This window comes from Anser cygnoides, chromosome 9 (assembly GCF_040182565.1).
Source record: "Anser cygnoides isolate HZ-2024a breed goose chromosome 9, Taihu_goose_T2T_genome, whole genome shotgun sequence".
In the NCBI taxonomy this organism is placed as follows: domain Eukaryota; kingdom Metazoa; phylum Chordata; class Aves; order Anseriformes; family Anatidae; genus Anser; species Anser cygnoides.
This window is the reverse complement of record NC_089881.1, coordinates 10,672,156-10,694,315: the sequence shown is the minus strand read 5'-3', so window position 1 is coordinate 10,694,315 and position 22,160 is coordinate 10,672,156. Positions and strand designations below refer to the sequence as shown.

The window sequence follows — 22,160 nt, the reverse complement described above, 5'->3', positions numbered from 1 at the left end:
CTCCTATCAATTAATTTCTAATAGCCTAATCTCATTTGTCCCAGGCACCGAGTCCTCTGAGAGAAAGCAAATCCAACTGGGAGACTTCTCCAGGAGGGTGTAAATGGGGTTTGCTGGTGCTCACAATGCACAGAGCTGTAAGCCTGGTGTGCCAGGTCTGTGCAGGAGCTGAGAGCTGAGTCACAATTACCACCTGGAGCTGCTGCTTTGGTCCTTTACGATCAGTTTGCCTCTTCTGGCCTTTGGGAGCCTTCATAGCATCCTCTCCCCATCCCCTGTGTATTGCCCCCCTGCTACTCTTCTCCCTCTCCACCAGAGGTACCACAACCCCACAAAGCCACCCTGACCTTTCTCCCCTGCCCTGCTCACCTCGCCCGGTGCTGTAGTGCTGTAACTTATCGCTGTAAACCGCCTCCTTGCTGTACGCACGCTTCCTGGGAGGAGAGACCAGAAAACTGCATGAGCAACACTGGGAACTGCTCCCTGCCGGACAGCCTGCGCCTCGGTGCCTTCGCCCACACCATGGTGACCACCTCCAGCTCCCTTCTTCGCTGATGGCATCCTGAGTGATTTCCCCATCCCTCCCCTCCTGCACCGAATCTCTTCCAGCTGCTCCTCCACATTCTCACCTGCTGCAGACTATGGAGATGGCCACCAGCGAGACGATGAAGACCACCCCAGCCGCCGCGGACCCCGCGATCAACGGCAGCTGCTCCCTCAGCTCAGATTTGTAGTCATCTGCAGGAGAGAAAGGACAAGGTGAGCCCTCCCTCGCAGCTCTTGGGAACGGGCAGAGCTCCCAAAATGTCCCCATGGGGACTGCTCCCATGGGAAGGGTGGTCAGCAAGGTGGGTGCGTGGCTAGGGGTTGTCACGCTCAGCTCATGTGTGCTTTGGGTTAAAAATATGGAAGAGAAGGTCCTAGGAACGAAGTCAAACCAGCAGAGCTTAGGCCCCGTTTCCCAAAGGGGAGAGGTTTACAAGGTGGCTTTGGCCATGCCTTCACTCAATAAATTTAGACCCGTTGGTCATTTCGACCAAATTTAACATGGGGTCTCACAGAGCTCCTAAACGTTCCAGGAAAGCAGGCGGTGAAGAGACCCTCCAGAGACGAGGTACAACTGAGAGCATCAGACATGGCTGCAAACCTCTTTCAAGACAAGGCCACTTTCATTTGATTTTTATACCTAACTTCAGGCCACATTAAAGCAAAACGATGTTGGTGTAAACAAGAAGCAGGCTTGACCTGTTTCTATTTAGGTCTGTGGAGTAATACCTAACCAGCACAGTCCTGCCCTGTCACTCATGCCAGAAGGCACGAACAGGGATTAAATAAAATTCACTCTAGAAGGAAGTATTTAACACCCTTTTATCTGTATTTTTCCTGCTCTGCAGTTAATCACCAGCAGCTAGATTTTTCCCTTGCATGCTGCTCAAATCCGAAGAAATTCTCCTCTAACAATCAATTATTTAATAATCTACAATATCCATTCTTATTAAATTTCAACTAATTGCTTATTTGAGGCAGGGTTTTTCTTCTCACTTCTCTAATCCTGGATGTTGAAGGCACTGGGGGGTTATTACCATTTCCTTCCTTTCAGTCCCCTGTGTTCTTTTCCCTCTTCTCCCTGCTGCCAGAAGCTTGCCCTGCTCTGAGCATCCTGCAGCTGGCTGGTACCTGGCCCCGGACTGGGAAAACCATGAGTTCTGGGGGGAGATGCCAGGGTGGAGATTGGGGCTGGGGTCATGGGGTGCCTACAAGGCACTGTCCCACCCCAAGATAGTCCAACCGCAGACCCCATTTCATCACAGCAGGACACAGTTCTCATGACCAAGACATGGCCAACACAAAGGCAACTTTAACTGCGTTAACAAAGATATTAAACGGTTGTTTGTCACACAGCCTGACCTCAAGATCGGGTTCTCTCAAGGGTCCCTGGGGACCCGCAGCCAGTGCTACTGCGGTTTTGTAGCCCTGGCGCTGGGCATTCACCAGCCTGCAGAGGTTGGTGAACCAGTGGGCTGGGACCCACGGGTGTCACCTAGCTGGAGCACAGCTGGGCTGACAGCAGCAGAGGAAGGGCTTCAGCCTCTGGAGGGGCAGAAGGACCAAGAAAACAGCCTTGTTCCACTCACTGACTCCTGCATTTGTTACAAAGCCAGGAGTGATGAACAGCCATCCCATGAGTTATTAGTGCCTAAAGGGATGTAGTATTTCTGGGTGTTCACTCACTGGGAAGGGCTGGGGTAAGAGGAATGACAGCAAGACTCTAGTGAGGAGGCCAGAAGACACCGTGAAGGTTGTGACTTGCCCTTTCCTCCAGTGTACCACCTTGGGGTGAGGAACCCCAGGAGAGATGGGTCTGAGCCTTCAAGGTTTGCCTGAAAGGACACAGATGTGGCTCCGAACACCTCAGGACAGCTTCATGTCCTTTTGGGGGGCCTGCACCCCTCTGCTCCTCCCCACCACAGCGTGCTGAGCACACCATGGATGATGACCCGGGGCAGGAGAAGGCATGGCTCTTTTCCATCCATCTGTTCTGCTCTCTGCATCTTTTATTGACATTATTCAGAGAAAAGCAATAAAACTGATGAAAGGGCTGGAAGGACTGATTTATAGGAGGGACGACTCAAACACACGGAGAAATGAGAGCAGGGAGGGGACCTGACTGGGTTGGAGAGCACCCAGCCCCAACACCACAGATGGATGCAGGAAAGACAAAACCACAGCTAAATAGCAGGGGAGCAAACACAGATAGATTTACAGCAGATTACTCCTCCAGCTGGCAATTAATAGGACAACCCTGTAAATCACCTGGCTTTTGCCACGCTGCCCACTGGGGGAGAGGTTTGCAGAGACAAGTTCATTTAATCCAATTAGAGCCTGAAGCTGCGGCTGGGAACTTGTCCTCCTCCCCCCTTCGACCCCCTGGACCCCGGCCACTCGCTCACCGTCGGTCAGCGTCTGGAAGCACATCTTCCCGCTGTACTTCCCGTAGCCGGCCACCGTCCGCGCTCGCACCTGCACCACGTAGACCATGCCGGGGCGCAGCCCCTCGATCCTGGCCGTGTTGGTCTGGCTGCGGGCCATGGAGGAGTTGTATTCGTTGTGGTCCTGTGGGTAGGGTCGGGAGACAAAGGGGTCAGCCGGAGCGGGCGGCGATGGACGTTTCGGGAAGGTCGTGGCGATGCCGTAAGCCCACCCTGCACCCGCTGTTCCCCTGCCCATCCTCCATGGTGAGGTTTCCACCTGAGCTTACCGTTGCTGGCCTCGAGCCCACGGTGTTGCTGACGTCGGGCGTGCAGATCCGGCTCACCTTCTCGTAGTAGCGGAGCTCGTAGTCCAGGATGATGCCATTGGGCTGCTCCGGCTGCGGCCAGGACAGCGTGATGCTCCTCATGGTGGCACTCACCTGGTGCATGATGGGGACGGTGGAGGGTGCTGCCAAGGGAGGGGGGAAAATTAACGCCGAGGGGTAGGACTGAGCCTGCATGGCCCCAGGGGAGGGTGAAATCTCTCATTTACACCGATCTCTTGGTTCTTGCACCTGCGGCTGTTGGCCCCACAGGACAAGGTCCCCGTCTAGCGGTGGGAAGAGCAGCAGTGCAGCAGCTCACACAGAGCCCGAGCGGCGAGCCAGCAGGGGAATTCTGGTATTTAAACCAATTACTCTTTTTAATTAGAGATCTGGAAATCCTCAGTGCTCCTTCTCCCTGGGCATGCTCTGTAACTTGGGGCAGTCAAGGACATGACCCCAGCACACCAGGGGACACCTGACTGTGGCGCCTGCATCCACTGCTCACTGCCGGCTCCGCTCTTAGGGGCTCTCCAGGAGCGCTCAGCCTCAGTGCCCAGCCTCCAAGGAGCTCCATTTCCAAAGCCCAAACTTGCAGCACGGACTCAAACCACCCCAGACCTGCTGCCCTCCAAGATGCACATGAAAGGGCCAGAGCCAGGCAGCATGGCCCTAATTATGCCCCTCTTCCTACCAAAAGTCTCTAGGAAAGGTACCCAAAGCCCAACGGAGCTGCAGCTGTGCCACACAGGGCCAGCTCCATATTCCAGCCTCTCTGCCCTCATCATCATCATCATCCTCGCCGTACTCAGGACAAAGGAGGGAGGATAATCGCTCCCTCCCACTCAGCACATACGAACAAGTGGCACGCCTGCCCCATGCTGCAGGAGATGCTGACAGTCCGGTGCTGCCTTTGTTTATCCAGCATGTTTAATCCTTTTTTTCCCCCTTAAATCTTTCCACTTCTGCTCCAAGACATTCATTTTCTGAATTTAAATACTTTGCTTGATTGCTGTGCTGTTAAGTGCTGCATTCACAGCCCCGCCACGTTCTTGCCTGTCTATGGCAGGGATGGTGCTGTGCAAACGCCCAGTGCCCAACTGGGGCGAGCCAACGCCAACCAACCTGCATGGATCCGGCCGTGCGCAAACACGAGGCCACTCGGAAACCAGGTGGAAAAGCCCACTGCAGAGCCAGGATCAGTGCCGAGAGCGGCGGGGAGGGGTCGCACAGTGATGCTTAGGTGCAGGTGGAGCAGCAGGAGAGGTGTTTTGGGGTGCATCAGTAAGTACACAGATCAGGATGTCCCCATGCAGGTATTTATTTGTTTGCAGTCTCACAAACACTGACAATGCCCGTAGAGCATGAAACGCAACACATGGCGTTGCAGTTATTACACAGCCCATCCAACCACGGATGTATTTCCATGCTCATATCCAGCATTCACAAGGCAAATACAGGAAGGAAGAGAGGAAGAAGGAGATGGGGAAGACCAGCAGGCAGAGCCACACCAGCTCCAGGAAAGCACAGCTGGGAAGATGAAGGGGACGTGCAGGGATGGAGGAGCCAGGGGCAGCAAAAATACTCCCCCAAAACGCTCCCCAAAAGAAAAGGTCTTGGTGCAAGGAGCAGGTTTGATTGCACATGGTTAACAAGACACCAATGACAGCCAGGCGCAAACATAACACAAAAGCCTGACAGGATCGGCGTTCCCAGGAGGGAAGATACTAAAAAATTTACGCCAGGTTTCTGTCTTGCACTCTCCTGAGGGAGCAGGTTAACAAAGGCTGCCTGCGTTACGCTCTCGGCGCAAAGCAGAAATTACCATCCCCTTCTTCTTCCCCATCCCCTCTGCCTGCTGTGCTCCTGGCACAGCCAGGTCCCCACCCCCGCTGGGAAGGGCCAGGTTTCACCCCACACCCCTGCTCCCACCACAGCAGTGCACGAAAGGGCTAGTGCCCCTTCCTCCCCCATAAAGCTAGTGGGGGATAAACAGCAGGCACAGGTCCTGGCATCGCAACCAGCTCCCCGGGACTCACCGGCTTGGTTGGTGGTGATGTTCACGGAGACGTGCTGGGGCGGGAAGGGGCTCTTGTTGGAAACCCCGTTGACCGCCTGGATCTCGAAGGTGTACGGCGTGTGCGCCCAGAGGCTGCTGATGAAGACGCGGGTCTCTGTCAGCCCCAGCTGCCGGGGCACGAACTCCACGTTGTCGTCGCAGCGGGAGCAGGCGCGCCGGTCCGAGCGGCACTTCTTGCAGACGATGTTGTAGGTGACGTCGTCCCTGCCCCCCGTCTCCCGCGGCGGGTTCCACTCCAGGATGATGGAGGTCTCGTTGACGATGGAGATGACGTTGCGGGGGCCGGAGGGAACGCCTGTAGGGAAGGAGAGGAGTTGAAACAGGTCCTCGCACCAAACGTTGCCTGCTCTGGGGCTGGGCAGGAGCCCAGCGGACTCCAGTGCCAAGCAGGACACCCCACAGCTCCCCCTGCCACCTACCCACTGCCTCCTGGCTCAGGAGGGACATCATTGCCACCTCTTTGGACACGGCACAGACTTTCCCCATCCACACCTCCACCTATCTTCACCTCCAAACCCATCTTCTCCTGTCTCCATCCCCACCCCCCCACGCCTCCAGCAGAAGAAAGGGGCTTGGGGTTCAGATTGGGACTCTGACATGTCACCTAGCCAGAACCCCACAGAAACGCAGGAACAAGGGGAGAAGAGAGTCAAAAATAGTAAATGGTTATTGGTGTTCAGTGTTTCAGGTTGGGAGCATGGGTATTTACCCACAGCGTCGGAGTGTTTTATTAGCAGCTGGGATGTCAGACGAGAGAGTTCATTGATCAACGCCGCAGGTAGTACCGAGATGGGAGCTGTGGCGGATGCTTCGGAAGAAGGGAATTAAATACAGCACTGATTTTGTATGTTGGCAAAACGCGGCTGGGATTGATAGGGAGCAACAAAGGAGGTGCCAGCCACACCAGGGAGAGAAAGCCAGTGCACAGCTATGTCATCCAGGTGGGTCCACCTCTGAAAACCCAAAAGCTGTCTGCTGCCTTACATTAAGGCCAAGAGAACAATTAATTACTCATGCTGGCAGGGCTCGGGTGTGAGCACTACACTTCCAAGGAAGAAAAAAAGGACTTCTCCATGTCAGGAAGAGTTCAGAGGGAGCAATAAAAATGATGGAGGATCTGACCTTAGAGAAGAGGTTGAAAGAGGAAAAATGTCCTGGGGGACCTCCCACATGTGTGTTGGGGAATCTGGGGATGTGGAGGAATTATTCCCTGGAATGGGAGGCAACGGGCAACAAGTAAAATAGAATCAAGTAACAAAAATCCATCCATTTAATTCTTTCCCCGTCCAATGGGCTGAAGACACTTGTCAGGGAGCAGCTGCCAGCGTGGCATCCTTGCCAGCAAGGGATTTTGTGGGCTCGAGGTGCGGCTGCAGGGCATTCTTGGGGATGGGGTCACCATCACACACAGCGGGGCCGTGCCACAAGGACAGCTTCATGAAACACGCCAGGAGACACAGTCTTGAACCAGCTCTAATGATGGGATTAGAACAGAAAATGGCTGGGATAAGGAGAGGTGGGATTTGCATGTCCTGAACAGAGCTTTCCCATGGTTATCACAGGGCCAGGCAATGCCCCCCGACCCTAACCCTTAACAGGTAAGAAAAAAGGAGAAAAAGCCTTTTGCCCTGGTCATGGAGGCTCCTGCCACCAGCTTCTTGTGCTCCCAGCATTACTGCTTGCCTGCCCAGCGTGGCTCTCTTCCAAACCAAGGTGCCGCCAGCACACCTCCCCGTCATCCATGCTTAGCCCCAGAACCCGCACTGCCCGTTCGCTCCTCCACGAGCTGTGAGTCCTCCTGGCACACCCAGGGCCGCGGCGCTCACACAGGTGGCAGCTTCCAGCTGCAATGTTTTGAGCTTTAAGGGCTCTTGGAAAAAAAAAAAAAGAAAAGAAACAGGGGAAGAGTTTCTGGCAGGAGCCGCCCTGTTCAAGGTACCATCGAGGTTGTGGCACTGCTTTACTGGGGGGATTTCCCATTAATGCTCAACTAATAAATTAAACAAAGATGGAGAAGTATTTACTCCTGTGACACAGAACAACTTTGTCAGTGAACAGCTGGCAGCTCAAATTAGCCTGTTTGAAAACTAAGCTTCAATGAGAAGGAAAAATAAAATCAGTAAATGGACTTTTTTTTATACTGTAATCCTTTCACAAAGTAATACTGTAAATCAGCGATGTAACGAGATATAATGAAGGAGCAGATTCATCCGCAGGTGTTGTACCTCCCGACTTCTGCTCCTACAGGTCGAGCGATTTGCAACAACATGGAAACACATTTCCAGCTCTAGAGGGGATTCTCAGGGACTCCTTGACATCAGGTGCATCCCGGCAGGCACAAGCACAACGGCACTAACCCATGCAGGCTCCAGAGAAAGATGTGGGGTGGCCGGCCTGGGAAACATCCCATCACCCTCAAAAATAGGGTTTCGGTAGGTTAAGCTCATCTACAACAGATCTTCTAAGGAGCTGTGGATTAGAAACAGCATGGGAAGTCGCAGCTACACCCCCTAAATAATAAAACAAGGGGGATGCAGACGAGAAATCCTCGGCCTCTGAACCATTCTCCACGCTGACCTCCAGGTGGCCAGGCAGCCACAGGGCGAGAGGACAGCGCTGTCACCACCGACCCGTGCAACTGGGGCTTTGGGGCTCGGTACGAGGGATGTACCCCTGTGGGAGAGGAGAAGATGGTCAGCACCCCACAGCAGCTCGTAGCCAAATGGCGAGGTCTTGCAAATGAGGATAAGCGAGAGCATCTTCATTAGTCGTATTCCGTAACATCCTGGTGTTAAAGCTCCTGGCTTAAAGACCTCGGTCCGTGGCAATTTTGGGGGGGGCAGTTCAGGAGGCGCTGAGACCAGGACCCACGCTCCCAGCGGGCTGAAGAGCACCAGCAGTCCTTTCTTCTTTCCTGGGCTCTTTCCTCACCAAAAATCAGGCTTGAACCCATAGCCACCACCCCAGAAATACCCCTGACGGCACATGGCACCAGGCAGAGCCCCTCTCCCCTACCCCAAAACACTCCCTCCGCAAGACAAGGAACAAGACAGCGAGTGCAGACACACTCAAGCCCGGCCCCCCATGCCTCCCCCCCCCAGTACTCACTGGTGCAGGCGGCCGCCGGCGGGTCCAGGTCGGCCCGGTAGTAGCCGTTGCGGCAGGCGCAGAGCGGCGACGCCTCGGCGCTGGAGCGGCTGTTGGGGGGGCACGGGGCGCACAGCCCCGCACCCTGGCTGGCCTTGAAGGTCCCGGCCGGGCAGGCTGCAAAGAGTAGAGCAGAGAGTTTGTGCTGGGCACCACGCTTGGATGGGACAGCCAGGAGCTGGGGCTCTGCCGGGTGGTGGTGGATGTCCCTGCTCCCCACCATCCCCCTGAGCCTTTAACAGGAGGGGGCTTCGTTAATCAGCCACCTCACTGCCGTGTGCTAGAGGGTAAAGATGGAGTGACACAGATGGGGTCCCTTGTCCCTGTCCCACCCCACCATGGTGGATCTCACCAAGGAGGTGCTGACAAATGGATGCTCCTTCACCCTTGATGCCCCTTCGCCCTTGACACCCCCAAAAGCACACCCAAAAGACCCAAGGCTGCAGAAGGGAGCTCCCAAATTTCCGTGGCTGTACCGGAGGGACCAGGCCACCACCCAGCCAGGGTGGCTCCCCCTCACCTGTACGGTGGTGGCCCCACGTCCACTTGCTCCCAGCTCTGCCCCACGGTGCCCCCACCCCCAAGGCACCGCGCGGCGAAGAACCACACTAAGTGTCTCATAAACACGGCGATGATGGAGATAATGGGAAGTGCCTCTTAGCCCCTGTCTGCTGCATCAGGATATGAGGCATCTCCTAGCAGCCATGAAGAGGAAATTAATAGGAGCAAGCAGGAGTAACCACTTTGATGCAATTTCCTTGGGAGATAGTGGACCATCTAATCTTTATTGGAGCCCTTTAACCTGTCATTCAAAACTCATGAAGGCCTCTTGCTCGCGCAGCCTTTCCAGATATTAAAAGATGATAAAAAGGAATAAATCAAAACAATATTTTACGATTTTATTATTCAGGGGATCTTCCCCCCGGCCTGAGGCACGGCACTGGTGCTTTACTAAGGACCAGATCTTCCTGACAGCGTGGGGACGCAGCATCCCAGAGGGACCCACCACCGTCCCCTGCGTCCCACAGCGCCTGTGCCACAGGTGTGGCCTCCTGTGGCAGCACGCAGGGTCCACAAGCCAGAGGCTCATGCACACAGACAGCCAAACACATGGGCCACCAGCCTTGAAGGTGACCATCAGGACGCCAAAGCAGAGGCCACCGCGGCCAAGGGCTGGAATGTCACCCCTCCCCGTGCTGTCCCCATACACAGTGGTCCCCACGTGCCCTTCTTCCCCTTGGAAAAGCATGGGAAGCGTGCTGGGCGCCTACGAGGATAAGGATGGAGAGGACCGGAGGATGTCCACCTGAATCCATAGGGCAGGCAACAGGAGAGCGAGGGGGGATGACAAGAGGAAGGCTTTAATACAAACACGCCTTGGCTTAAGCACGCGGGTGGGTCGGTGTGAGGGCTTTGTTTGGTTTTAATTACAAGGAAGCCAAGTGACACCTGTCAAAATAAGGGAACAAAGTCCGCTCCGCAAGCCAGCATCCTCAGGTTTCTTTTATCACTTCACTTCTCTGCAAATTCCTGTAATCCGCAAGCACGTGGCCCTTAATTGTTACTATTACCAATTAGCACTGCTCTCCTGTAATTACAGCAGGTTCGCCTAAGTCCTCCAGGCTGAGCCTGGGGCCCTCCCCGTCCCCCAGGCCCCCCGCTCCAAAACCAGCCCGGCTATCTCCCAGCGGGGGTTTTCCCATTAGCCCCAACGAGGGTGTTTTAAGGGTGTTTTAGCAGCGAGGCGGCGTTTCTCCTCGCGCCACCACCTCCAAGCGCGGACTGCACGGAGGCTACAAGTGAGGATGAAAGACGCTACAAAGGCAAATAAACGCCCACCTGGAATTGTACGTTGTAGGAAAAAATGACATTTAGAGGATGCTACGATTACGCCCGAGGTGATCTGAGGGCATTTATCACGCTCATCCCGTCCCGACTGTTCCTTAGGGGACAAATCAAGGCAGTGGCCTGGGGGTGCGTGGACGCAACCTCAGACCAGGGTGAGGTCTTCTCCTGGACCAGCCGGCCCTGTATACCTGGCGTACCACCACGATGGGGACACGCCACCACAGAGCCTCCCCACCTCCAAGTCCTCAGAGCGGAGAAGCTGGAGAAATCTACAGAAGGAGAAAGCCCTCTCCGTTTGCCTTAAACCATCCCGATTCACCCCATTTTCCAAACACGCACCAAAGGCTGGGAGCTGAGCGCCCGCCCAACATAATTACAAGCAGCTCCGGTCTCGTCGCGTTGACACAGCGAGTTAATTAAGCCAGCCCTTCACCTCTGGAGAAATAGGCTTAGATCTGCCGTGGGACACACATAAATTAAAGTCAGCAGCTTCCGAGCCTGGCCCACAATGGTTTATTCATGTAGAAAAAGCAAAGCTCAACACGTAAAAAGGAAAGCAGATGATGCCACAAGGCTGCCAGCTCGGCGGAAAGCAAGAAAATTCACTTTTGCCCTCAAAAACAGCCAAGGGGAATAAAACAAAATTCCAGGTCACTTTTGTGAGCCTCTTTTTTGCCTGCTCAAGCTTGTTTCTGCTTGGCTCTTAAGAAACACTATGGGAAACAGGCGCTGCAGAAACAAAAAGCAAATTCGGATGCAGGGGGCTGCATCAAGCAAGGTCACATCTCCTTAGGGACAAAAGGCGGCACCGAAGGCGTGCTGGCAGGGAGCAGGCAGTCGTGGACCAGTTGGGAACGCGTCCGCTTTCTGCCTTGTGACCATCGGGGTCCCTGGGGGGCACCCAGGAAGCACCCGCTGGACGTCGCCCCACGGGGAAGCCAGGAGCACCTTGTGGTGCCACCAGTGCCTGGAGCAGCCCCGTGCCCCGCACAAACCCTCCGCGCTGGTTAGAAACCTTTCCCTCTCCTGCCAGGAGCTCATTAAGCACCTTTCTCTCCACCACCCGCTCACGCCAGGCAGTAGCCCCTCGATCTAGACAACATCAAGTGCTTATTAATTACGCCTGAAGTGGTTCCTCGTTAACGCTGATGCTGTGATGGATGAGGCAACCCCGGGACGGTGCCGGTGGAGGGCTCCAGCCACGTGGCCACGCTTGTACTGCCAGGACACACGGACACAGAGCAGCTGCTGGTTTTAAACGGGGTGAGCACACTGGGATGGATCCGGCTGGGGAGGAAACCCCGGGCAGGGCACAACCCCATGGGCATGAGGGGCCGGACCCCACGGCAGGCACCCTCCTCCCCCTGCTTGCCAGAAAGGTTGCAGGAGAAATCCCCTGAAAGCGTGCTTTCCTGTGGCACTTTGGCTCCACTGCCAGATAGAAATAGGAAATGAAGGAACGGGGGAAAAAAGCAAAACCAACAAAAGAAGAGGAGCAAAGCTGCTCGTGAGCACCGCCGGGCTGAGCCGAGGCAGTCACCCTCCGCGCCTCGCCGCACGCTGCCCGGCCACCCTCCCAGCCTGATTTTGGGAAGGGCCCTTCTGCAAACAGCACCTACACCAGCGGGGCATCAACACGTGGGGGGAGGAGGAGAAAAGACTCCCCCATCCTTAACACCTGCTGTGCATGCATTGAGGCCGTGCGAGACCGCCGGGATTTTCCGTACGTAGGCAGCTCCAGGAGCTTTTCCGAGCTGCGAAACGTCACTTGCACTCTGGGGCTCCCTACAAACACGCTGACTTCGATAACCATACGTGACCGAAATCACCGTCAGGCATGGGTGCAGCAGAGGCATCGCCCCGCCGCGCATCCCACCAGAAACCCAACGCACCAAACCAAGGGGGAAGGAAAAAAAAAAATCACAGAAAGGTTTTCAGGCTCCCGGGAATGAGTCAGCGGCTTGGCCAGGTGCTCGGCGTTTTTGCAAACATCGTCGGGGAACAATGCGGTGCCGGACACGGGCCGGACCCTGCGCTTCCTCGCCGCCCTGCCATTGTGCAGGAGAACAATCCCGGCTCCCGCGGGGCCGAGCCCGGGCTGCAGGGCTCGCTCCCAGGCCTGCCTGTAAGCCTGGCGGAACAAAGCCGGCGTGTCGGAGGCAGATTTATTCCCCTGTTTGTAAATAGGCTCTTGAAAAGACCCTTGGAAAAAAAAAAATATAATCATTGAAAAAAATCCATGGGCTTTTTCTGCCTCTTTTAAGACTAAAATCGATACAATACTCAAAAGTCCTCGCTGTAAATTGGAGGGAATATATAAACGGTAGTCTTTGAGGAAGAAAAAATAAAATAAAGAGCCCACATGCAGCAAAGCGAAGCACCGGGCAGGTGCCCCGAGCCCTCGGTGGCCTGATCCTGCCCCAGCAGCAGCCGGCTCCTCTGGGTGTCCGCGCAGGGCCGGGAAGGGCCCGAACCCACCCGCGGAGCCCTTTGGCTAATAACTTCCAATTAACACCTCCATTAAAACCCACCATGCTCATTAGGGGGAAAAAAAGAATTAACAAGGTTTTCCTGGATGTTCTCCTTGTGAAATGGGTACGGCTGTTAACAGATGTCTTCATTAAGGCATAACTTCAGAAAAATGATTATCCACCCCCTTTCCAGAGCTCCGTGCCTCCGGCACATCCCTGCCCAGCGCTGGCAGAGCCGTGCTGCCTGTTCCACCCAGCGGCGGAAGGGGGACGGCCGCAGCCAACGCGGGGTGAGCAAAAAATAAAGGGCTCTTCTGCAGCCCCCCTCCCTAAAGCCATCTGCCCACGGGACAGAGCTGCCGTCACGTCACCCGAAGGAGCCTTCCTCCTGGGGCACCGGCACGGCGAGGGGCGGGAGGGAAGGCGAAGCGGAGACAAAGAAACAGGAATTTGCCAACAGAGGGAGGGGAAAAAAAAAAAAAAGATTGAAAAAAGCTTGAGGAGCAGCACAACGGCGCTCTCACCCCTTCTCTCTGCCTTTAGAAACGCAGAGTGAAAACGTGGCACAAAGCTGCTTTCATTTCAGATCGTTTCCTTCACTGGTTTCTCCATGGAGCTGGCCATGGGGAAAGGCAAAATTGCCCGCACCACCGGCTGGCCCCCACGGTGCTCCCCCACCTCCCCAGACTCAAGCCAGAATCGCCCCTTCCCCATCGGGGCAGAAGCAGGCAGCCCCTCTGCCCAGCCGCCTGCCATCATTAGGTTTCAGAGTCAAGCCCCAGCAGAGGGAGGGTTTAATTATTTCCCTCTGGGAGGAATCAAGAAGCGCGCCGGGCGCTCGCGCCCAAGGCCTCCTCCTCCCAGCGCGGTGATGCATTGCGCCTTGACCAGGCGGCAGGCCATAAAGCACGGCTGAGGGCCGGGGCTGGCGAGATGGATGGGTTTAATATCCACCTGAGCGGCGCGTGGGCTACCGTGCCGAATGAATTATTCATTCTGGGCTCAGGAACAGCCTCCGCTTCGCATCGACCCAAGGCTCAGAGCAGCTGGGGCAGCCCCACCTGGGCCTTCAGGCACGGAGCCCCACCATCCAGCGGGGAAAACGCAGGGAAAACAAGGACCCCAATCACTGCGAACACCCAACATACAACGATAATTCCAATTAACGAGCCCCTGGAGCCGATCCACTCCGCCAGCCCCACCACAGCACTGCCTCCACTCCTGGGGCAGGAGGGATGAGATCAGGACGATGGAGCTCAACAATTCAACCCTCCCCTTTTATTATTTTTTTTCTTTCTTTCCCTGAGGAATTAAGCCCATTTTCTCAACCTTAAAATACCACGGATTTTTCTGTGACAATTCCCCCGGGCTCGTTAAGTGGCTCATCTCGGCTGCTCAGGTTGACGAAGGCTTCAAGCAGATGTCAGGAGCGCCAGCCTCCTGGGAGCCAGCACGGCGGCGGCGGCGCCACCCGACAGAGATGCTCGCCCGACGCTTGGGGTGCGATCCTGCACCATGCCCCGTGAGGAGCGGTCGTGATGGAAGGACCCAGGTCCTGCTGCAGGAGACCCAGAGCAAGTGGTGGGTGCCCATCACTAACCAGCATCACCCCATGGCTGCAACAAAGCCCGCTGAGAAAGGCAAATTCTTTTTCTTTAGCCTCATGATTTGCTGTCCCCTGCCCACCAAAGTTTCAGAACAGCAGCGGTGGGTGCAGATCTTCCCTCGTGGTCCCCAAGGTCCACGAGGACACGAGGAGGAGTTTCGTGACCAAAGGGTCCACAAAAGCCACCAAGAAGCCAGAGTCCAACCCAAGGCCAGATTTTTACTCAAACGTGGTCAGCTTTCCAACAGACCTGAGCGAAACCCTGGCTTTTAGGGCTGTTTTTACTGGACTTCATGGAGAGAATGGATGGTTTATTGGTCTGCTGTTTCTCCCAAGCATCTAACAAGATCTTCAGACATGCCAGCCCCACATGATGCCCAAGCCTTTATCAGACCTCCTGCCACAGTATAACTGGGAAGTGCTCACACGGGGCTGTAAAAGGAGCTCTGCTGCGGCGACAGCCTCACACCAGCACCTGACAGCACTCACAAGACCACCAGAAAAGGGTGACCATGGTCACACACATGATGGGACCGCTTAACCACCTGCCTGAGCCACCAGCTTTGAGAGCAGGCTGCACCCGCAGAACACCATGGTGCTTTTCAGGATGCTGCTGGCCAGCCCACAGCAGACATTCCCACCCCCTTAGACCTGCCAGTGGCCTGAATTTTCACCCAAAGGAGCCATAACACGATGCATGCCCACCATGCAAAGGCAAAACAACGGCCTGGAGCTCTGCGGAGCAGTGGCAGAAGTTTCTTCTTCAGCCCTGGCACTGCAGAGCAGGAGCACAGGGCATGAACCATGAGGAAAGGTCAGGAAAGCAGCAGGAACAACCAACTTTCCAAGCATTCCCACCGGCAATGGACGGGATTAATGGACGGGATTACAGCCCTTCTCATGCAAAAACCCTCTGCTCTCCCCTGCTTCCAAGCAAGGTACAGAAACACGACCATAATTTAGGAGAGGAGACTGAAAGGGCAGCTTGCGATGCTAATAGAAAAAAAATCTTCCAACCCTATTTGGGAAATATTCATCAGAACTGCAAAAGGAGATGACAAGCAGTGAGCACCGTTTCCATATTTATAACCCAGCAGCTGCACACCAGCGGCATGGCTGGGGGAACCCAGAAAAACAGCAAAAAAAACACAACAAAACCAATTAATACCCAGAACCAGAGCAGCAGCACGGCGGTCAGGCCGGCGACGGCTGCCTAGCTCCTGCAGCTTTGCTCAGGAAATAACGAGGAGATGAAAGCGGCTCCGCCAGCGAGCATCGCCCTTTGAAGGCAGCAAATCGCCGCAGCTTCCAGCCCGCTTGTGGCGGTGGCAGAGAGGGGTCCATCGAATGGGTGCCCCTGTCCCCGTCACGCTGCAAGCCCATGTCCAAGACACGCAGCCAGTTTTGCAAGTTCTGGAGAGCACCAGGAGAATGCAGATTGGGTTCTGTGTGCTACAATCATTCCTGGGGCTGTGGGTTTTTGCTCTGCTCTTACCATTTTTGCTCCACGCTGGGTCATGGCAGCGTGCAGGAGATGCACAGCAGCCTCTGCTCCGAAGCACTGCTGCCCCATGCTCTCATGGCAGAGATCATGGGGCAAATACCACCAAGACAGATTCAGACGTGGACAGGAGGGGAAATTCATGCTTCTGCAAAGGGACATCAGTGACTGTAGGTCAGGGGCACCAGAATAAAACACACGTCACCGGGAAAGTGGCCCAACAGCCTTCTGAAGGTGACCAGGACAACACCTAGCACGCCACCTTATTTTAAGCAAAGGTTTTCCTTCCATGCTCTGCCATGTGTTTCCATGCACAAATAAGTCCCCCCAGAGGACCCAGTGCCCCCACTGTGAGCAGGGGCTGACATCAGGGTGCAGCCAGGGGCTACGTACCCTGCAGCATCACACCAGCACAGCGCACCGAGAGCAGCATCAAGAGCACCCGCACCCCCAGAGGACACCACAAAGCTCTGGGGGCTCCGGATGCACGGGCAGAAGCGATGCATGCCAGCTGTCTCAATGGTGCTGGGGTGGGAGGAACAGAAAGGAAGGTGCTCTCTGCATGTTTTCAACATTCAGGGACCTGGAAGCAGATCTGGGCACCACAGCTCCCAGATTCCTCCCTGGTTCCCCCAGAGCAAAAGGAGCTTTCACGGCAGATCCGTTTGGAAATCAGCTCCAGGCCACTCACATCACCCACAGCAGCTTGTTTGGGGATGAACATCACATCAGCAAAGCTCCAGAAGCACAAAGCACCTTGCAAACCAAGGCCAACCCTACCTTTGCAGGCCACGTTGTTCTCCGGCTCGTAGCCAGCCTTGCAGGTGCAGCGGCCTATGGGGACCATCCACTCCCCGTCCCCGTTGCAGTACAGTTTGATGGGCACGTCCACCTCCTCGGCGTTGGGGATGCAGGTGCCGCGGGCAGTCACCAGAGAGGTGCTCTCCGCCCCCGTCATCGTCTCTGGGAAGATGGCGAAGTTCTGCACCACGCTCGGGCACTTCTTGAAGAAGACCCTGACGGAGAGCAGAGACATGCAAGCCCCGTAGTCCTGGAAAGCCAGGTAAAAGCCATTGCGGGTCAAGGGCCCGAAACTTCTCACTTCTGTGTTCACCTTCATCAACCTGCCACCAAAGTCCACCTGGGAGAAGCTCTCGTCAGCAGCAATGGTGTCCACTTTGAGGTAGGGTGCCTCCGTCCAGAAGGCGGACTTCTTGGTGGCAATGACCGAGTCTGTCTCGTAATAGTAGAGGTTGAAGGTCTCCTTGCAGGAGCCGGGGACGTTGGGGAGGCTGCTGCAGTCCCGCACCGTGAAGCGCATCTCGGTGTAGATGCGGTGGGCACCACGCCGGTTGATGAAGGTGGTGAGGAGCCAGTTGTTCTGGTTGGGCTCGAAGACGTTGCACACCTGGTACGTGCGGATGGTGTTCAGGTTTTCGTCGTAGCCGCTCACTTCTTCCCACTGCACAAAGGAAAGGAGAGGCCGTGAGAGGGAGGCGGTGGGGCTGGAGGTGGCACCGGAGGCACCAGTCACCCCAAAGGCAGGGAAGGCCTGAAAGGAGGACCCCAGATCAGTCTGGTGACAGTCAGGAGGGACCTCCAGAGGTCATCTGGCTGCACCTGATGAGGGGGGGCCAGGAGCACCGTCACAGACAGGCAGGCCCAGGTACACAGGGAAACAGCACCAGGGGGAAACCTCACCTCCTTCTCACTGCCCCACGCTCCCAGCTGAGGCTAAAACGTCATTTCCACATGGGGAAATTGCCTCAGGTGCCCCAGCAGGCTAGGAGGGCATACAAATGGAAAGACGGACAGTCAAAGCACTTTGAGAAATGAATCATAGAATATCCCGAGTTGGAAGGGACCCATAAGGATCATCAAGTCCAACTCCTGGCACCGCACAGGTCTACCCAAAAATTCAGACGATATGACTAAGGGCACAGTCCAATCGCTTCTTAAATTCAGACAGGCTTGAAGAGAAGCAATACGCGAGGCCGTGTCTTCAGAGACCGAGCCAACACACGGGCTGACAAGCAAGGCCAGCCTCAAGCTCTTGGCACAACAGGATTGCTTCCCCCAGCAAAAACAACTCTCTAAATAAAGCATCACCAAAGCACACCGCAACAGACAGAGAATGTAGATTCACAGTTCGATTTATAGAAGGGCATTAATACAATCTAGGCTACGATTTCAATTAAGGGACAGCAGCAAACTGTGAATGGTGTATGATGGAATTAGAGTCCCACAGACAGATTTACAGCCTCGTAATCCATTCATTTTCACTAATCCATGTTTACAGTCTCCTCGTAACGGCATTATTCATACGGCAATCTTTAAGCAGCACGTCAGATACGTGCATAATTCCTGGGGGCAACACGGCGGCAGCAACTGCGGGCGTTTGTGTGTGGAGGGGCAGCACGGAGCGTCGACTCTTCCCAGAAGAGCTGGCGAACCAAGACCAGCCCCACGGTGATGAGGTTTTGCCCTCTCCCCTTTAAACTCTCCCACCCCTCCCCGGGTATCGCTCCGGTGACAGCGGGGCCGGGCAGAGCCAGCCCCAGCAGATGGGGAGCGGGGAAGCTGGTGGCATCAGGAGGGGCCGGGGAACAAATCTCCCCAGGGAGGTGGATGGGAAGAGCCAGGAGGAAGAGCTGAGGTCCCAGCAGCAGCCAGGAATCCACTCCCATCTTCTCCATTGCCCTGTGCCGCCCACAGAGCAGGAAGGACCCACAGACATCCGCTGCTTCTCTCCCACCTCTCTTCTTGTTTTTTCTTTTCACCTGCTCCGTATTGAGGTGCTGTCTGGCACAACACAATCCCTCAGCTCCTTACCCGCCCCAGCAGGACCTGCTCCGTGCACGCTCACATTTTCCCCAGCAGCGAGGTGCACCCAGAAGCACCATTTGCTCGACCAATAATCAGTTAAGCAAAATAATACTCAGGAAAAAAAAAAACAGTTAAACCCAGGAACCACCCCCAGTGGGGCTTCCCCTGTCACACATCAAAGAGAAAATGTAAAAAGCGTTTGGAAAAAGGTGATAAGAATGTCTTATAGGTTGGAAAACTCTTTTAGGGGACAGCCTAAGGATGCTCATCCTGTTCAATCTCCTAGAGGAGGAGGACAGAGGGTAAGGTGCTGTGTACTGTTATTTAATTACACATCCCTACTTCTATCATTACATGTCTGCACATACATATTTCATTGCACATCCCTGGGCAGACCTCCTTCTGGTCTTTCAGGTCTGTCCAAACTTCACAGGGGATGACCGTGTGGCCAACGAACCCCAGTGAGTACACAGCGCAGCGGGGCAGCCCCGAAACCCCCGGAGATGCTCTGAACCCACCCAACAAGGCGCCTGGCACCCCGACAGCCCAGCTCTCCAGCTGTGGATTTTGGGGAGCGCAAGGCCAGCGCCATGCGGGTACCAGCCTGCCACCCACCCCACTGCTCCTCTCCCTGTCTGCGCCTGTCTTTGTCTATCACTTTCTCTGTCAGGGGAACGTGAGTCAGGTTATTTTATGCTTCCATCCCTCAAAGACTCGCATTATATAAAAAAGATGTTTTAAGTGCCTCAGGGTGTTTTGTTCCTCATTACTTCATAAAAGTGACATTAATAGCCAGGGAAGAGCACTGCTGAGTGCAATTATGGATGATGTTCCAGGTATGAAAGCTGTTTTGAGCCTGCTAATGTTTCCTAATTACAAGCCTTGTGGTACAGGGAGAGGGGAGGCACGAGCAGGAGGATGGGGAGGAGTGAGCACGGGGACCTGCCTGGATGGAGGAGACAGCGGGGCAGGGAGGGGACGGGCTTGGATCCAACCTGGCCTCAGGAGAAGGAGCGCACGCAGTCGGACACAGGATGACTTACCCCCGAGGGTGGGTTGGCGGTCCAGCCCAGCTCAGCCGTCGCCGTCCGCGTGTCCATCAGGGTTTCTGGCAAAACACAAGAAAAAAAATAAGATAAAGGAGTCATCATCCACACCTGCAAAAACCCAAGGTGCGTGTCTGCATCAACCCGCAGGCACCAGGAAAAGCAGGGAGAAGCCCCCCAGCACCCGTGTGCTTCGCGGGACCACCTGGGACATCCCACATTACACTCCCACATCGGCCCGTGACAGCTCCACGCAGCTGTGGTTTGGCAGAGTGATTTCAGACACGTGAATAAAAACAGGGCTGCTGGAGCAGTGCTCCACTGCTGGGGGCTTTCCACGGCAGGTTTGGTGGGAAATATCTAAAAGCTGTACTACAGCTGGCATTTCCCTGCCTTTTTTTTTTCTTGTTCTTTCACAAGAAAGAGTAGCAACAATAATAGTGAGAGCAACAACATACAGAAACAGATGGAAAAAATCCTCCAGGTTTTATTTATTTGTTTTCAGCAAGCAGACATGCAGATGAATTTGCTCGATTCCCACATCTCAACCAAGCACAGGAAGGAAACGCACCGCCCGTGCCCAGAATCGACCCATCTGTCCCTCCACGGCCAAGGCAGGACAGCGCGGCTCCTTTTGGGGCTCGGCTTCTCTTCGTCTTGGCCAAAACCAACACACCTCGGCCACAGCTTCCCTCTAGCACTGCTGAAGATTTGTGCTCCCATCCATGTCCCCACCAAGCACCTGTGTCCCACACCGACAAGCACCATGCAAGTATTATTTCTCCCCTTGCTGTTAGTACAGCCGTGCAGGTCATTAAGTGCTCGTTAGTCCTTGCCATGGCCCTTCAAATAAGCGGGGTGCTTGCTTCGCAAGAATTTCAGCACCGGGGTGATGCACAGCCCAACCCCCTCCCAAAAACTCAGCCCTTCCCTCCCCATCAGCTCCTCGATCCAAAAGCCCCCAAAAGGCTCTGAATTTTGGAAAGAAAACTGGGAGGAACAGCACGACACGGCACACAGCAGCTCCCTCGGCAGGAGACTAGAAATAAAGAGAAATACATAAATTGAAAAGAAGCCAAAGCCAACACCAGAGGAGCTGCCTCCCTACCAAAAAGCTCCTGCCTCATCCCACTGCCATGCCCCTACCTTACACCACAGGAAACGGGTAAAGCTCCTTTCTTGTGGTAGCAGCCCAGAGCACGGGGCAAACTAATACATGAGGACGAGGGGACAGTTAACTGATGGAAAACAAGGCGTGAAAACCAAGTTATCTTTCCATCTGAATTCACACACCGCCAGTTAGGCTTTTCCTCCACATTTATTTTTTTCCAGGAATCTTGACCCTTTTCCAGAGGGCAAGTCTACCCACAGGGGTTCTCCGCAACGCCCTCCTCTGAGGGGAGGAGGAGGAGGGACAAGAAGAGCAACCCAAAGCCTGTCTCTGAGCCTCTGGGAAAGCCTGGCCCCACCGAAACCCCAGGCCGATCACCGAACCACAGCAGGGCTGAGGTGGGAAGGGACCTCCAGGCCCCTCTGGTCGCACCCCTGCTCAAGCAGGGCTGCCTGGAGCAGGGTGCCCAGGACCACATCCAGAAGCTTTTCATGGCCTCCCAGGAGGCTTTACAACCTCTTCGGGCAGCCTGCTCCAGTGCTCCATCACCTGCAGTGAAGAACTGCTCCATCATGTCCTGAGGGAACTTCCTCTGCTTGGGTCTGTGCCCGGCGCCTCTCAGCCTGTCCCTGGGCGCCACCGCAAGGAGCCTGGCTCCGTCCTCCCGGTACGAGGAGTGCCCGGGGGGCTCCAGGCACTGCCCAGGGGGGAGCTCGCTGCGTGGGCATGGAGAGGTGCCCACCGCCCTGGAGAGGTGCCCACCGGCCAGGACTTGAGCCTCCAGTCAGGGCTGAAGCCCTCGTTGTGGAGAAGCCGAGCTTTGTTGCGGGGAGCCAAGCTCTCTTCGAGTGAAGAATCTTCAGCTGTATACAGTAGATTTTCTTTAATGGACACATTACTTTAAACTAAGCCTCCACCATCTGTTCCAGTCCCTAATTATCAATACAAAAACAAACGTCTACTCACAATTACACTCGTAACGAGTAAAGATGCCAGCAATTAGCATGCAGGAACATCCTCGCTGCGTGGCAGCGGGTCCATCTGCGGCAGCACCGGCGCAGTCCCAGGTCCCGGACACCCTCGGCGGAGCCACACGCGGTGGCACCAGCGCCCAGGCGGTGCTGTGGTGGGGCTGGGGGGAGCTGACAGGTGGCTGGCATTGTTTGAGCAGCTGGGGGGAGTGAGAAATTTGGGGGTGGGAGTAGGGAGCAGCTGGATGCGCTGCAGAG

The 22,160-nt window shown here is 55.3% G+C and overlaps 1 protein-coding gene across 2 annotated transcripts in view; it reads right to left on the bottom strand.

The window, feature by feature from the left end:
- Nucleotides 1-22,160, bottom strand: part of EPHB1 (EPH receptor B1) — a 52,285-nt gene that overhangs the window by 13,260 nt on the left and 16,865 nt on the right. Inside the window, exons 2-9 of one of the 2 annotated variants that reach the window (XM_067002784.1) lie at nucleotides 19,818-19,882; nucleotides 16,729-17,410; nucleotides 8,484-8,639; nucleotides 5,335-5,670; nucleotides 3,260-3,441; nucleotides 2,952-3,114; nucleotides 630-738; nucleotides 370-434 (exon numbers count right to left, since the gene is read on the bottom strand). In XM_067002784.1, coding sequence (XP_066858885.1) covers nucleotides 370-434; nucleotides 630-738; nucleotides 2,952-3,114; nucleotides 3,260-3,441; nucleotides 5,335-5,670; nucleotides 8,484-8,639; nucleotides 16,729-17,410; nucleotides 19,818-19,882 — 1,758 coding nt within the window. Of the gene's footprint in view, nucleotides 1-369; nucleotides 435-629; nucleotides 739-2,951; nucleotides 3,115-3,259; nucleotides 3,442-5,334; nucleotides 5,671-5,702; nucleotides 8,049-8,483; nucleotides 8,640-16,728; nucleotides 17,411-19,817; nucleotides 19,883-22,160 lie in introns of those variants that run through there. The other variant, XM_067002785.1, reaches the window with a different exon arrangement.